The sequence below is a fragment of the Aquarana catesbeiana genome, linkage group LG04, assembly GCF_042186555.1.
Source record: "Aquarana catesbeiana isolate 2022-GZ linkage group LG04, ASM4218655v1, whole genome shotgun sequence".
NCBI classification, from domain to species: domain Eukaryota; kingdom Metazoa; phylum Chordata; class Amphibia; order Anura; family Ranidae; genus Aquarana; species Aquarana catesbeiana.
In genome coordinates this window covers 33,883,406-33,899,575 of record NC_133327.1, presented here as the reverse complement: position 1 = coordinate 33,899,575, position 16,170 = coordinate 33,883,406, and the positions used below count along the sequence as shown (strand labels likewise).

Below are 16,170 nucleotides of genomic sequence, written 5' to 3'. Positions count from 1 at the left end.
AACAAGAGTCAAATTGTATAGGAATAAGATCATTTTTGGTCCTGACCCAAACAGAATACTTTTATATGTGGTCAGAGAAGGAAGATGGGATGAGATCTATGGCTGCCCGTTTGATCGTAGGAGCTAGAGTAAATGAAGTACGAAATTACAGTATATGGGATATCTGAACAAAATAAGAAAAGTAGAATTAAGGGAATTAAAACTAATGGTGGCCATACACTAGACGACAAATCGTTCGAAAATCTGTCATTTGGACAGTTCGTTCGTTTTATCGTCTAGTTATTGGGCACAAATCCAAAATTGGTCACAAAGTGCAATGTGCAACCAATGGGAGTGGTCTAAACCTCAAATATAAAAAAGCTAAAAAAATCTGAAAATGGAAGTTATATTGGCTCCAACAAGGGACATCAAAAATAATGTAAGAAGGTGATAGCAAGTGTCCAATTCATGTACAAAAAAATTGGAAGAAAAAATCCATGTGCAAAAGAATTGCAGGAAAAAAATTCATAAATAAACATGTGTTAGAAACAGTTCACTACAAGAAACAGAAAATCAATATTTTCTAATCTTACACTATTTTTGTTGTCCCTTGTTGGAGCCAATATAACTTCCATTTTCAGATTTTTTTTAGCTTTTTTATATTTAAGGTTTACACCACTCCCATTGGTTGCACATTGCACTTTATGTGTTTGTAAGATTATTTGTAATTCTGCGCGGATTTATATATTATTCTTATTGTTATGTGCTGTGAACACCAATAGGTTTTGCTGCAGATTGATTAATTTGTTCACTAGGTTTTCAATTAATTTTATTTTTTGTGCCTTCACACATTCACCTATTACTCTGAGTAGCGCGAGGGATATTTATACAATCTAAAGGAGAAGTTTGGAAAACTTTGGCCGAACGGACGATAAATTGAAAGGTTAACCACTTCAGCCCCGGAAGAATTTACCCCCTTCCTGACCAGAGTACTTTTTGCGATTCGGCACTGCGTCGCATTAACTGACAATTGCGCGGTCGTGCGACGTTACACCCAAACAAAATTGACGTCCTTTTATTCCCACAAATAGAGCTTTCTTTTGGTGGTATTTGATCACCTCTGCGGTTTTTATTTTTTTGCGCTATAAACAAAAAAATAGCGACAATTTTGAAAAAAAACGCATTATTTTTTACTTTTTGCTATAATAAATATCCCCAAAAAATAATTACAAAAACATTTTTTTCCCTCTGTTTAGGCTGATACGTATTATTCTACATATTTTTGGTAAACAAAATTTGCTTCCTTTTTTTCCCCACAAATAGAGCTTTCTTTTGATGGTATTTTATTGCCTCTGCGATTTTTATTTTTTGCTTTAAACGGAAAAAGACTGAAAATTTTGAAAAAAAAATATATTTTCTATTTTTTGTTATAAAATTTTTTTAATAAACTCAATTTTAGTCATACATTTAGGCCAAAATGTATTCAGCCACGTCTTTGGTAAAAAAAAAATGTCAATAAGCGATTATTGATTGGTTTGCGCAAAAGTTATAGCGCTTACAAAATAGGGGATAGTTTTATGCCATTTTTATTAATAACTTTTTTTTTTACTATTAATGGCGGCGATCAGCGATCTTTATTGTGACTGCGACATTATGGCGGACACATCGGACATTTCTGACACATTTTTGGGACCATTGTCATTTATACAGCAATCAGTGCTATAAAAATGCACTGATTCCTGTGTAAATGACACTGACAGTGAAGGGGTTAACCACTACGGGGCGGGGAGGGGTTAAGTCAGTACTAGGGAGTGTGGGGGGGATGGGCTAGCTGTGACACATCACTGATCATAGCTCCCGATGACAGGGAGCTGTGATCAGTGACACTTGTCACTAGGCAGAACGGGGAGATGCTTGTTTACATCAGCATCTCCCCGTTCGTCCTCTCCGTGAGGCCAACGCGAGTATACCCGCGGCGATCGAGTCCGCGGGACCCGCGACCCGACTCACGGAGCTCCCAGCCGGCGCGCACGCAATGGCACGGCGGGGAATTCAAATGGGACTTACAGGTACGCCCATTTGCCCAGCCGTGCCATTCTGCCGACGTACATCGGCGTGCGCCGGTCATGAAGTGGTTAATGTGTTTCTCGCCTGAACAGTTTGCACTTGGCTTATGTGTCAAAACGAAGGAAAAATGTATTAATTTATGTCAGTTGAGTGATTTATCGATCAAATTTTGGTCATTACATGATGACAAAATCGTTTGCTCTCACCAGTATGTGTTCGTTTTTCGAAAATTGGTTAGAACAATTTTTCGATAGGTGTATGGCTAGCATAACCTAAGCAGGGAAAATTTTAAGAGAGTTAAAAGAAAGTGAGAGAATGATATTCATATGTTGTGTAAAAATAGGAATAAAAGGATTTTATAGAGATAATCGTGTATGCGTGTGAATGGGTATGCTGGGGCTTTTAGTCCTACATCTTTTGTGTGTCCTGTTAGCTCTGTGCAAACATGACCCCCTCCCTTTTCTCTTTCCCATGAAAAAGAATGTGCTGGGATGAGATATTGAGTGAGAAGCTGGCAAGGTCACCCATACTATGACTGCCAAGTAATAATAATAACAACAACAATATGTGCTGGGTCAATTAATCTGATAAACAATGTGATCACAATTATTTTGAATCTGTTTTCCAAACATAGTAAAATGAAGGTTACGTTTAAAAGTGCACATGGTATAAAATAACACAAATTAAACATCCTTTGATAGTGGAAACAGTTCATTAAAATATCATGCCATACCATCAGGGAGGTGTGTGAATTTATTCTGCAGCAGGACAATGACATACAACCAATGTCATTAAGAACTATCTTCAGTGTAAAGAAGAACAAGGAGTCCTGGAAGTGATGGTTTGGCCTTCACAGAGCCCTGATATTAATATCATGAGATATATGGTGAGACAGAAGGATTTGAGGCAGCCGACATCCACAGAAGATCTATGGTTAGTTCTCCAAGATGTTTGGAACAACCTACCTGCCGAGTTCCTTCAAAAACTCTGTGCCAGTGCACTTAGAAGAATTGAACTTTTTTATATTTTTTGCTTTCTTTATCTTTTTCTTTAGTGTTGTGCTAAAATTACAAATTGCCTTTAAAGGAGAAGTAGAGCCAAAACTCATTTGTGAATCACAGGAGTGCAGTTCGTTCTGCACCCCTGTGACCCCGCTTTCAGCAAACAACAGGCTGAAGCCCGCTCTCGGCTGATGCGACAGAGCTGGTCCAGGCTGAAAAAAAGGTTGTGACAATATGGTCGGGACCCGCCCACAACCCTACACCAGCACCTGGCTCAGCCTCTCAGTGAGCCTCTGAGAGCCTGAGCAAGCTGCTCCTGCCCCCTCCACAGCCCAGTGAGTGCGGGGAGGCGGAGCAGAGCAAAAAGCGGTGACTGATGGTCACCAGCTCTCTGCTCATGGAGCTCTGAGAACCGAGCGATCAACGGTGTTTGATTGCTCGGTTCTCAGTCTTGGAGCCAGCGAGGACAGATGCAGCATTGGACTGATGCTGCATCCACTCAAGTATGATTCTTGAAAAGACTTGCATGTCACCACTTTGACACAAATCCTAATTACAGTGTCTTGAAAAAGTATTCATACTCCTTGAAATTTTCCACATTTTATCATGTTACAACCAAAAACGTAAATGTATTTTATTGGAATTTTATGTGATAGACCAACACAAAGTGGCACATAATTGTGAAGTGGAAGGAAAATGATAAATGGTTTTCAACATTTTTTTACAAATAAATATGTGAAAAGTGTGGCGTTCGTTTGTATTCAGCCCCCTTTACTCTGATACCTCTAACAATAATCTAGTGGAACCAATTGCCTTCAGAAGTCACCTAATTAGTAAATAGAGTCCACCTGTGTGTAATTTAATCTCAGTATAAATACAGCTGTTCTGTGAAGCTCTCAAAGGTTTGTTAGAGGACCTTAGTGAGCAAACAGCATTATGAAGGCCAAGGAACACATCAGACAGGTCAGGGATAAAGTTGTGGAGAAGTATAAAGCAGGGTTAGGTTATAAAAAATATCCCAGGCTTTGAACATCTCACGGAGCACTGTTCAATCCATCATCCGAAAATGGAAAGAGTATGGCACAACTGCAAACCTACCAAGACATGGCCGTCCACCTAAACTGACAGGCCAGGCAAGAAGAGCATTAATCAGAGAAGCAGCCAAGAGGCCCATGGTAACGCTGGAGGAGCTGCAGAGATCCACAGCTCAGGGGGGAGAATCTGTCCACAGGACAACTATTAGTCGTGCTCTCCACAAATCTGGCCTTTATGGAGTGGCAAGAATAAAGCCATTGTTTAAAAAAAGCCATAAGAAGTCCCGTTTGCAGTTTGCGAGAAGCCATGTGGGGGACACAGCAAACATGTGGAAGAAGGTGCTCTGGTCAGATGAGACCAAAATTGAACTTTTTGGCCTAAGAGCAAAATTCTATGTGTGATGGAAAACTAACACTGCACATCACCCTGAACACACCATCCCCACCGTGAAACATGGTGGTGGCAGCATCATGTTGTGGGGATGCTTTTCTTCAGCAGGGACAGGGAAGCTGCTCAGAGTTGATGGGAAGATGGATGGAGCCAAATACAGGGCAATCTTAGAAGAAAACCTGTTAGGGTCTACAAAAGACTTGAGAATGGGGCGGAGGCTCACCTTCCAGCAGGACAACGACCCTAAACCTACAGCCAGAGCTACAATGGAATGGTTTGGATCTAAGCATATTCATGTGCTAGAATGGCCCAGTCAAAGTCCAGATCTGCAAAAATGTCACTCTCTAGATGTGCAAATCTGGTAGAGACATCCCCAAAAAGACGTACAGCTGTAAAGTATTGTACAAAGTATTGACTCAGGGGGGCGCCATACAAATGCACACCACACTTTTCACTAGGGATGAGCCGAACACCCCCCTGTTCGGTTCGCACCAGAACATGCGAACAGGAAAAAAATTCGTTCGAACACGCGAACACCGTTAAAGTCTATGGGACACGAACATGAATAATCAAAAGTGCTAATTTTAAAGGCTAATATGCAAGTTATTGTCAATAAAAGTGTTTGGGGACCTGGGTCCTGCCCCAGGGGACATGGATCAATGCAAAAAAAAGTTTTAAAAACGGACGTTTTTTCAGGAGCAGTGATTTTAATAATGCTTAAAGTCAAACAATAAAAGTGTAATATCCCTTTAAATTTCATACCTGGGGGGTGTCTATAGTATGCCTGTAAAGGGGCGCATGTTTCCCGTGTTTAGAACAGTCTGACAGCAAAATGACATTTTGAAGGAAAAAACTCATTTAAAACTACCGCGGCTATTGCATTGCCGACAATACACATAGAAGTTCATTGATAAAAACGGCATGGGAATTCCCCACAGGGCAACCCCGAACCAAAATTAAAAAAAAAAAATGATGTGGGAGTCCCCCTAAATTCCATACAAGGCCCTTCGGGTCTGGTATGGATATTAAGGGGAACCCCAGCCAAAATTTAAAAAAAAAATTGACGTGGGGTTCCCCCTAAATTCCATACCAGACCCTTCAGGTCTGGTATGGATTTTAAGGGGAACCCCGCGCCAAAAAAAAAAAAAAAAAACGGCGTGGGGTCCCCCTAAAAATCCATACCAGACCCTTATCCGAGCACGCAACCTGGCAGGCCGCAGGAAAAGAGGGGGGGACGAGAGTGCGGCCCCCCCCCCCTCCTGAACCGTACCAGGCCACATGCCCTCAACATTGGGAGGGTGCTTTGGGGTAGCCCCCCAAAGCACCTTGTCCCCATGTTGATGAAGACAAGGGCCTCATCCCCACAACCGTGGCCGGTGGTTGTGGGGGTCTGCGGGCGGGGGGCTTATCGGAATCTGGAAGCCCCCTTTACCAAGGGGACCCCCAGATCCCGGCCCCCCCCCCCCTGTGTGAAATGGTAAGGGGTTACTTACCCCTACCATTTCACTAAAAAACTGTCAAAAATGTTAAAAATGACAAGAGACAGTTTTTGACAATTCCTTTATTTAAATGCTTCTTCTTTCTTCCTTCATCTTCTTCTTCTTCTGGTTCTTCTGGCTCTTCTGGTTCTTCCTCCGGCGTTCTCGTCCAGCATCTCCTCCGCGGCGTCTTCTATCTTCTTCTCCTCGGGCCGCTCCGCACCCATGGCATGAGGGGGGAGGCTCCCGCTCTTCTCTTCATCTTCTTCTTCATCTTCATCTTCTTCTTCATCTTCTTCTTCTTCTTCTTCTTCTTCTTCTCTTCTTCATCTCTTCTTCCTTCTTCATTTCTTCTGCGGGCCGCTCCGCATCCATGCATGGAGGGAGGCTCCCGCTGTGTGACGGCGTCTCTTCGTCTGACGGTTCTTAAATAACGGGGGGGCGGGGCCATCCGGTGACCCCGCCCCCCTCTGACGCACGGTGAATTGACGGGACTTCCCTGTGACGTCACGGGGAATGCCACAGGGAAGTCCCGTCATGTCCCGTGCGTCAGAGGGGGGCGGGGTCACCGGGTGGCCCCGCCCCCCCTTATTTAAGAACCGTCAGACGAAGAGACGCCGTCACACAGCGGGAGCCTCCCTCCATGCATGGATGCGGAGCGGCCCGCAGAAGAAATGAAGAAGGAAGAAGAGATGAAGAAGAGAAGAAGAAGAAGAAGAAGAAGAAGAAGATGAAGAAGAAGATGAAGATGAAGAAGAAGATGAAGAGAAGAGCGGGAGCCTCCCCCCTCATGCCATGGGTGCGGAGCGGCCCGAGGAGAAGAAGATAGAAGACGCCGCGGAGGAGATGCTGGACGAGAACGCCGGAGGAAGAACCAGAAGAGCCAGAAGAACCAGAAGAAGAAGAAGATGAAGGAAGAAAGAAGAAGCATTTAAATAAAGGAATTGTCAAAAACTGTCTCTTGTCATTTTTAACATTTTTGACAGTTTTTTAGTGAAATGGTAGGGGTAAGTAACCCCTTACCATTTCACACAGGGGGGGGGCCGGGATCTGGGGGTCCCCTTGGTAAAGGGGGCTTCCAGATTCCGATAAGCCCCCCGCCCGCAGACCCCCACAACCACCGGCCACGGTTGTGGGGATGAGGCCCTTGTCTTCATCAACATGGGGACAAGGTGCTTTGGGGGGCTACCCCAAAGCACCCTCCCAATGTTGAGGGCATGTGGCCTGGTACGGTTCAGGAGGGGGGGGGGGCCGCACTCTCGTCCCCCCCTCTTTTCCTGCGGCCTGCCAGGTTGCGTGCTCGGATAAGGGTCTGGTATGGATTTTTAGGGGGACCCCACGCCGTTTTTTTTTTTTTTTTTTTGGCGCGGGGTTCCCCTTAAAATCCATACCAGACCTGAAGGGTCTGGTATGGAATTTAGGGGGAACCCCACGTCAATTTTTTTTTAAAATTTTGGCTGGGGTTCCCCTTAATATCCATACCAGACCCGAAGGGCCTTGTATGGAATTTAGGGGGACCCCCACATCATTTTTTTTTTTTTTATTTTGGTTCGGGGTTGCCCTGTGGGGAATTCCCATGCCGTTTTTATCAATGAACTTCTATGTGTATTGTCGGCAATGCAATAGCCGCGGGTAGTTTTAAATGAGTTTTTTCCTTCCAAATGTCATTTTGCTGTCAGACTGTTCTAAACACAGGAAACATGCGCCCCTTTACAGGCATACTATAGACACCCCCCAGGTACGAAATTTAAAGGGATATTACACTTTTATTGTTTGACTTTAAGCATTAATAAAATCACTGCTCCTGAAAAAACGTCCGTTTTTAAAACTTTTTTTTGCATTGATCCATGTCCCCTGGGGCAGGACCCGGGTCCCCAAACACTTTTTATGACAATAACTTGCATATAAGCCTTTAAAATTAGCACTTTTGATTTCTCCCATAGACTTTTAAAGGGTGTTCCGCGGCATTCGAATTTGCCGCGAACACCCCAAATTGTTCGCTGTTCGGCGAACTTGCGAACAGCCAATGTTCGAGTAGAACATGAGTTCGACTCGAACTCGAAGCTCATCCCTACTTTTCACATATTTATTTGCAAATAAATTCGAAAAACATTTATCATTTTCCTTCCACTTCACAATTTTGTGTCACTTTGTGTTGGTCTATCACATAAAATCCCAATAAAACACATATATGTTTTTTGGTGTAACATGAAAGTATAAATACTTTTTCAAGGCACTGTAAGAAAAGATTTATATTTCTAATTTTAGGACACCAAATGGAGACATGCAAATCACCACTTTATGTGCATTCAAATCTAATGGTCTAGTGGTCAAATTGTATACCTCACATTGAAAAATCATAGAGCCATTTATTGCATTGTAAACTTTTTTATGATTTTGCATTAGGACAGTAGAGAGCTTACCTTCAGCCAGCCTCTCCTTCCAGCTCTGTGATGCAGATGTGAAGAATTCATTATTGAGGGCAGAGTTATTCAGCTTCAAAAGCCCATCTGAACCGGCCTGAGGACAGACAGAACTATCATAATTCCTCTCATTTGAAGAAGTAATAAGTAGCTCTGGAACCCAGAATTAGCCTATCAGTGTTACTATAGACTAGGGTTGCAGTAGTCAATGAACTGAGTTTCTGGATTCTGAGCTGGTAGCATCTACATGCCAAAGCATTTCCACAATAGTCTTGGTTTGTAATATATGTAAAAGAATCTGAGATTGAAGCACCAAACCATCAGCTTATAGTCCAGATATAATTTTATTCCAATGTAAGCTCAAAATCGAGCCAACGCGTTTCAGCGACCAGAAATGTCTCCACTTATCAGGGTCAGGACATAGAAAGCAATATATGTGGACTGGACAGAATTAAGAATATAAGGATAAATGGAGCACAGAGTTTTCAGCTGCTGCTTTGTGCAAAACCATCATCCAGTCCAATCTACATATATTGATTTCCACTGCAAGCCCTGATAAAGGGGGCAATGTTTTGTCCCCCCTGAAATGCATTGACTCTATGTGTTCTTACATTAGAATGAAATTTCACTACATGTAAAAAGGCCGTAGGTACAATCTTGCACATTTTTTGGTCTTGCCCACTTCTACAACCATTCTGGAGGGAGGTCAGACTGATCACTCAGAAATTTACGGACTTCTGTGTTTCCAATTGCTCTTTCTTCTGCACCATTCCTTAATACCTATCAAGACATATAAGAAATCCATACTCCACCACCTTTAAAGCATGGGATCTTGTTACCCCAGCCGGGGATCCCACATTCAACCAGTCTGACGCCCCCTGAGAGAAAGGTGGCTTTCCTGCCCCTCTCCTGTTCCAAGGAAGCCCTGGAGGATAAATTGATGGGTGTTGCAATTTTTTATGTCACATGGTATTTGCGCAGAGGTTTTTCAAACGCAATTTTGGGGAAAAAAAATACACTTTATAAAAAATTTTAATGCATAAAAACACAATATAATACCAAATTGTTTGGTAAGATAAAAAAAGATGGACGGGGCAGAGCGTGGCATGTGAGAAGACACACTTCTAATCTCCCATAGGCGATCCTGTATTTGATCCTCTCTCCAGCTTCTATATCTGACTGTACCTGCTTCAGAGTGCTCCCTGTGTTCCCTGGAGCCCACGGCACACAATGACCCGCTGGCCGCATCTCTGGAGAATGGTGATGACAAGAAGGAGGGCAGAGCGGGCATGGAATCCCAACATGGCGCCGCTGCACTGCAACAGAGGACATCCAGAGGGAAAGAGAAATCCAAAAGACAAAGAGCCTGGGAGTTCTAAAGCCAGAGGAGACAAGACCCCAGGTAAGGAGGGCACAAGGGACATGTTCTATTATGCACAGAAGCTGCCGCTTCCATGTGCTCAACCCTCTGGCTTTGAGGAGGTAATGGCAGACCTGACAGAGGAGGAAAGACAACCATGAGGAGCAGGAGCCATATTTACCGACCTGGAGGAAGAGTCTCAGGACGAGGTAGATGAGAAAATATAAAAGATGAGGATTTTACGCTGAGCTAATAGATACCAAACATGTAATATTGCACATGCACGTGCAGTGGGGACAAATTATGTACATTTTACTATCCATAGGTGACACCTTAAAAGCCTTTACAGGCTACCACTTTAGGTTTACACAGGAGGTCTGGTGCTAGAATTACTACCCATGATCGGATGTTTGCGGTGATACCTCACATGTGTGGGATGATCGCTGTTTGAGTGCATGCGGGACCGACGTGTGCGTTCGCCTTTGCATACGAACACGTAGGGACGGGGGCCCTTTACATTTTTTTCTTTTACTGTTATCACAGAGAATATAAATATCCCTTGTGATAGCAATAGGCAGTGACAGGTACTCTTTATGCAGAGATTTTGGGTCTATAAAGACCCCAGATCCCTCCTCTGACCTTAAAAGCATTTGATCACACCAAGATCGGTATGTTCAGATGCTTTTTATTTTTAAAAAAGGCACTGTATACATCCGGGGAAACCAAGTATGCTCATCGTTTCCTGTTTCCAATATCCCAGAGGCGAACAAAGCCGTTCCGGTCTCTGTCTGCCTCTATGATCAGCTGGAGGAAGTTCCGGCTGGTCGATCGGGACTCCTGATAGGATGGGGGAACCCGAGAAAGCCGCGAAAGGCAGCGCGGGGGGTGGGAAGGGGGGGTGAAGTCAGCCACTAGGATTGCTTCTACCAGAGAGCTCTAAAAAAACAATACCGGGCAGCTGCAGGCATCATCCCGGTATAACCACTTGAAGTCCTTTGATGTACCGCTATGTCTCTGGATGTCAAGTGGTAACTTGACAACACCACCAAATCAGAGGAATTTTCACTTACATATAAATTCCATATCTTAGAATACAGTAAAATACAGGACACCTTACAAGCATATAACCCATGGCATATGAATAGGATGCCTGTGTCCAGTACTGTACTATTAGGATAGACTCTTTTTGTTTTCAACACCTATACTGGCACTTTTTCCCACAAATATTCATTTTGACGTCCTATATGTCTACCAAGTTGGCAAAGCAGAAAGTTCCAGTGTAGAGAGCCCAGCACTATTTGTTTCCTGATGTGGGGACTGGGTAGTTTCAGCACCGATCCTGGCACTGAACGGGCCAATACATTTGGCAATAGATCATACCCGTACATGATGAAAGCAAAAATGCTTGATGGCAGAATTGTGAACTGGAGTTCAGTTTTATGAGCTAGGTGATGTGTCAGAGGAAGGTGACGTGTTAATTTAAGAGTTAGGTTAAGTCTAAGGTTAAGTGTTACACTCACTCCAAGAACTACCTTGGTACTGAAAGCCAATATATGGCAGCTCTTCCTCTCTGTGTTATACAGCCCATCACCCCTTACAAAGTCAACATCTTACCGGCTGGTCCACCTCTGGTAGAAGCCTGAGAAGTCTCTGTTGGCAATCCGCTGGCAGCAAGGAGAAGGTGTGCTTATTAATGAGGGCCCGCAGGTTGGTGTTCACCAGGATGGATTCCGGAGTCTCTACATCTATCTCGGCACATTTGGTCCTTTTCAAGTGACCTGTAAAGGGAAGATGTTCCAGTACATTACACCAGATGGGAAATATATTCCTATACATGCGTCAATCAGACCCCGTAGGCCTGCAATCAGCAACCTAAGGTCATGAGTGCCAGGGTGGGGCAAGCAAAGCCATGTTCAGCGATAGCCAGCAGTGGGAGATTAGTCCATCCATGCTGTTTAGCGTGCATGGGAGAATTGATAGAATTTCTTTAGCTCAGCCTTCAGGGAAGAATGAGAGAAATGTATGTCGAGTCTTAAAAGTAGAATTCCAGCCTAACACTAACTAGTCTTAAAAAATTTTTTCCCCATCCCCTGGTACCTATGCTACTACTCTGTGTAAAAAAAGATCTGTATAGTTACCTAATTTTAATCCTCCCAGGTCACGTGATCCACAACTCCAGGTGTCAGTCAGTGCCGGCTGCAGGGGAGAGGAGGGAGCACCAGCAATGGCTGCGATTTGGGAACCTATGGGTGACCTCACAGCTCTTGGAATTCCCAGCCGTTGTTGAACGCTCCCTCCTCTCCCATGCAGCTGCCACTCACTAACACAGGGCATCACGTAACTGAACCAGAGCGGACTAAAATTAGGTAAGTATACAGAGTTTTTTTACACAGATTAGGCAGCATAGGTACCAAGAGAGGGAGGGGACATTTTTAAGACAAGTTTCTTGTTAGGCTGGAATTCCACTTAAAAGTGGAACTATACTCACCCTCTAGCCAGTGCTGCACTGTCCCAAAGCTTTCTGCTTGCCACTGACATGTTCAGCTGGTCATCAACCTCCAAGCCATTTTTAACCTCTTGGCACCAGGTGCATGCAAATATGTGGCCTCTTGGCGCCGCATATTTGCGTGAAGTGAACTGCTGTACTTACAGTTACCGGCGCCTAACTGAAAGCTTTTTCATATCACTTGAACGCCAATCATGGCAGTCATGTGCGCTTAAGCTGCCCCGCCTCCCGATGTTTTTAAACCTCTTAAAGGGCCGGGAGATGCTGGCGTAAAGAGGTTAATGGCTGGGCCGAGATGATGTCACTCCCACAAACAGTATCTCACAAAAGTGAGTACACCCCTTACATTTTTAAAAATATTTTCTTATATCTTTTCATGTGACAACACTGAAGAAATGACACTTTGCTACAATGGAAAGTAGTGAGTGTACAGCTTGTATAACAGTGTAAATTTGCTGTCCCCTCAAAATAACTCAACACACAGCCATTAATGTCTAAACCTCTGGCAACAAAAGTGAGTACACCCTTAAGTGAAAATGTCCAAATTGGGCCCAAAGTGGCAATATTTTGTGTGGTCACCATTTTTTTCCAGCACTGCCTTAACCCTCTTGGGCATGGAGTTCACCAGAGCTTCACAGTTTGGCACTGGAGTTCTCTTCCACTCCTCCATGACAACATCACGAATCTGGTGGATGTTAGAGACCTTGCGCTCCTCCACATTCCGTTTGAGGATGTCCCACAGATGCTCAGTAGGGTTTAGGTCCGGAGACATGCTTGGCCAGTCCATCACCTTTACCCTCAGCTTCTTTAGCAAGGCAGTGTTCGTCTTGGAGGTGTGTTTGGGGTCGTTATGTTGGAATACTGCCCTGCGGCCCAGTCTCCAAAGGGAGGGGATCATGCTCTGCTTCAGTATGTCACAGTACATGTTGGCATTCATGGTTCCCTCAATGAACAGTAGCTCCCCAGTGCCGGCAGCACTCATGCAGCCCCAGACCATGACACTCCCACCACCATGCTTGACTGTAGACAAGACACACTTGTCTTTGTACTCCTCACCTGGTTGCCACCACACAGGTTTGACACCATCTGAACCAAATAAGTTTATCTTGGTCTCATCAGACACCAGGACATGGTACCAGTAATCCATATCCTTAATCTGCTTAATGTGCATCATCTTTAGAAGTGGCTTCTTCCATGCAGACCAATTTGATGCAGTGTGCGGCATATGGTTTGAGCACTGACAGGCTGACCCTCCCCATTCCTTCAACCTCTGCAGCAATGCTGGCAGCACTCATACGTCTATTTCCCAAAGACAACCTCTGGATATGACACTGAGCACGTGCACTCAACTTCTTTGGTCGACCATGGTGAGGCCTGTTCTGAGTGGAACCTGTCCTGTTAAACCGCTGTATGGTCTTGGCCACCATGCTGCAGATTTCAGTGTTTTAGCAATCTTCTTATAGCCTAGGCCATCTTTATGTAGAACAACATTTATTTTTTTCACATCCTCAGAAAGTTCTTTGCCATGAGGTGCCATGTTGAACTTCCAGTGACCAGTATGAGAGAGTGAGAGTGATAACACCAAATTTAACACACCTGCTCCCCATTCACACCTGAGACCTTGTAACACTAACGAGTCACATGACACTGGAGAGGGAAAATAGCTAATTGGGCCCAATTTGGACATTTTCACTTTGTAGCAAAGTGTAATTTTTTCAATGTTGTCACATTAAAAGATATATTAAAATATTTACAAAAATGTGAGGGGTGTACTCACTTTTGTGAGATACTGTATGTGCGGGAGTTCATTCATCTCGACATTGCCAAAACTGTACACTGAGCTGTGCATGAGCAGTTCAGTGTACAGTGGGTATAGAAAAGAATCACCACCTTTAAAATAATCACATTTTGTTGCTTTCCTGTCACACAGCAAAAATGACCACACAGTGGTTGAAGGAGAAAGAGGTGAGGATCCTTGCGTGGCCTAGTCAGAGCTCAGACTTAAACCCCATTGAAAATCTGTGGAATGACTTGAATACTGCAGTTCAAAAACAATCACCATCAAATTCAACTGAACGTGAGAGTGGGCAAATATTGCAAAGTCTAGATGTGAAAAGTTAGTAGAGAAATATCCCAACAGACTAAAGGCTGTAATCAAAGCAAAAGGTGGTTCAACAAAATATCTCCTAAACGTGCACCCTTTAAGAGGTATGTAGTGTATATATAGCCGATTACATCATCGGCGCATGCGCTCTGAAGGAATGGCCACCCGTGCCGTTTCTTCAGACTCCCTGTGCCATGACCGGCGGCTCCTGCGAGCATGTGCGGAAGTGACGTCATGTGGCTCCGGCCAGTCACACAGCTGGAGTCTGTGGACCCGAAAAGAAGACGGGTGACAACGAGGGCTTTGTTTTACCGGCGGCTCCAGTAAGCGGCGGAGGGCACTGGAGAGCGGCTGCGGGAGGGTGGCCCTTTCCCGCCACCGATCAAAGTGATCTTGTGGCGAATCCGCTGCTGAGACCACTTTTATCTTGAAGCGGACCACCTGCAGAAGAAGTAGATACCAGGGTTATGCCATAACAACGGTATTCCACTTCAATGTACCGCCATATAATGACGGAGGGCGGTCCGTAAGTGGTTAAAAAGACATTGCCACTTTGACATAATAGGTATGTGACAGTGTCTGGTTAAAGACTTCAGTGACTCTTCAATCCACAAAGGGGCTGATTTACTAAATCTGTAGAGTGCAAAATCTGGTGCAGCTCTGCACTGAAACCAATCAGTTTCCATTTTTTTTTTTTTGTAAAAGCTTAACTGAACAAGCTGAAGTTAGAAGCTGATTGGCTACCATGCACAGCTGCACCAGATTTTGCACTCTCCAGTTTTGGTAAATCAACCCTAGTTTCTACTTCATGATGACACTTACTGTCCCGCAGTCGGCTGGACCTCTGCAAGGCTTTCTTTCCGAGGCCATGCAATGATTCATTGGATTTAACCGGCAAGTTGGAGGCTGGTGCAGAGATCTGCTGAGTCCTCGGCTGCACCTCGGAGCGCTTCGCTGTCCATGCTGTAAGCAAAAAGAAACAGGAAAAATATTTAGTAATAATGCTCAAAGCATTTACTGTATGTCAAACTGAAACAACTGTCCCTGAACTGAGGAGTGAACCTTGAGGCTCTGTTCACACAAATGTGAATTGGATGTGTGTTTTCCCCGGATCCAATTTGCATGACAGGAGAGTGTGACCGGCTCTCAATGTAGCCGATTCACACAGCTCCAGGGCGGCTGCGGTCCCCATTAAAAAAAGGGTCCTGTGCGTCTTCTGGTCCGATTCAGGTGCAAATTCAGGCTAAAGTTTGGATCTGATATACACCCAAACCGTTGAAGAGGGACGCAACGGACCCCCTGCTGTGAACCGCGGCCGCAGCATGTGTGAACGGAGCCTCAACGCCACGCGTCGCCTGAATATAATGTGGTTTTAACATCGGGATTAAGTCTGAGTTAAGTAGCTTGTATGTGAGACTTTTTTTTTTCTTAATTAAATTAAAAAGAAAAAAAAAAATACTTGATTCCCCCATCCACACACTTTAAATTCTCCCATTGAACAATTGTATTCTGACAGCAAGTAAACTTCCCCATTGTCAGAATACACTAATTAGCGCCGGTGGCTATAGCCTGCAGTGCTGATCAAGAGGCAAAAAAAACACAGGGCGATTGTACAGAAGATGATCGGTAGATCGATTTCTATACAACCTCCCGGCCCATACATAGATGTAGATCGAAACTCTGCCGGTACCTGCTGAACTGGCCAAATCGATGTACCTTAACCCATGTGACTGAACATACAAGGGTATGTCCCTGACACTCATGAGAACTGAAGAAGATGCTTGAATGAGTGTCTTAGGCTGGGTTCACACTATTGCAAATTGAATG

The 16,170-nt window shown here is 44.3% G+C and overlaps 1 protein-coding gene across 2 annotated transcripts in view; it reads right to left on the bottom strand.

Moving 5' to 3' along the window:
* ASXL2 (ASXL transcriptional regulator 2) overlaps window positions 1–16,170 on the bottom strand; it is a 151,162-nt gene that overhangs the window by 29,318 nt on the left and 105,674 nt on the right. For both annotated transcript variants that reach the window (XM_073624982.1, XM_073624985.1), the window contains 3 exons: window positions 15,166–15,306; window positions 11,348–11,511; window positions 8,374–8,470 (listed from right to left, as the gene is read on the bottom strand). In XM_073624982.1, coding sequence (XP_073481083.1) covers window positions 8,374–8,470; window positions 11,348–11,511; window positions 15,166–15,306 — 402 coding nt within the window. The remainder of the gene's footprint in view (window positions 1–8,373; window positions 8,471–11,347; window positions 11,512–15,165; window positions 15,307–16,170) is intronic.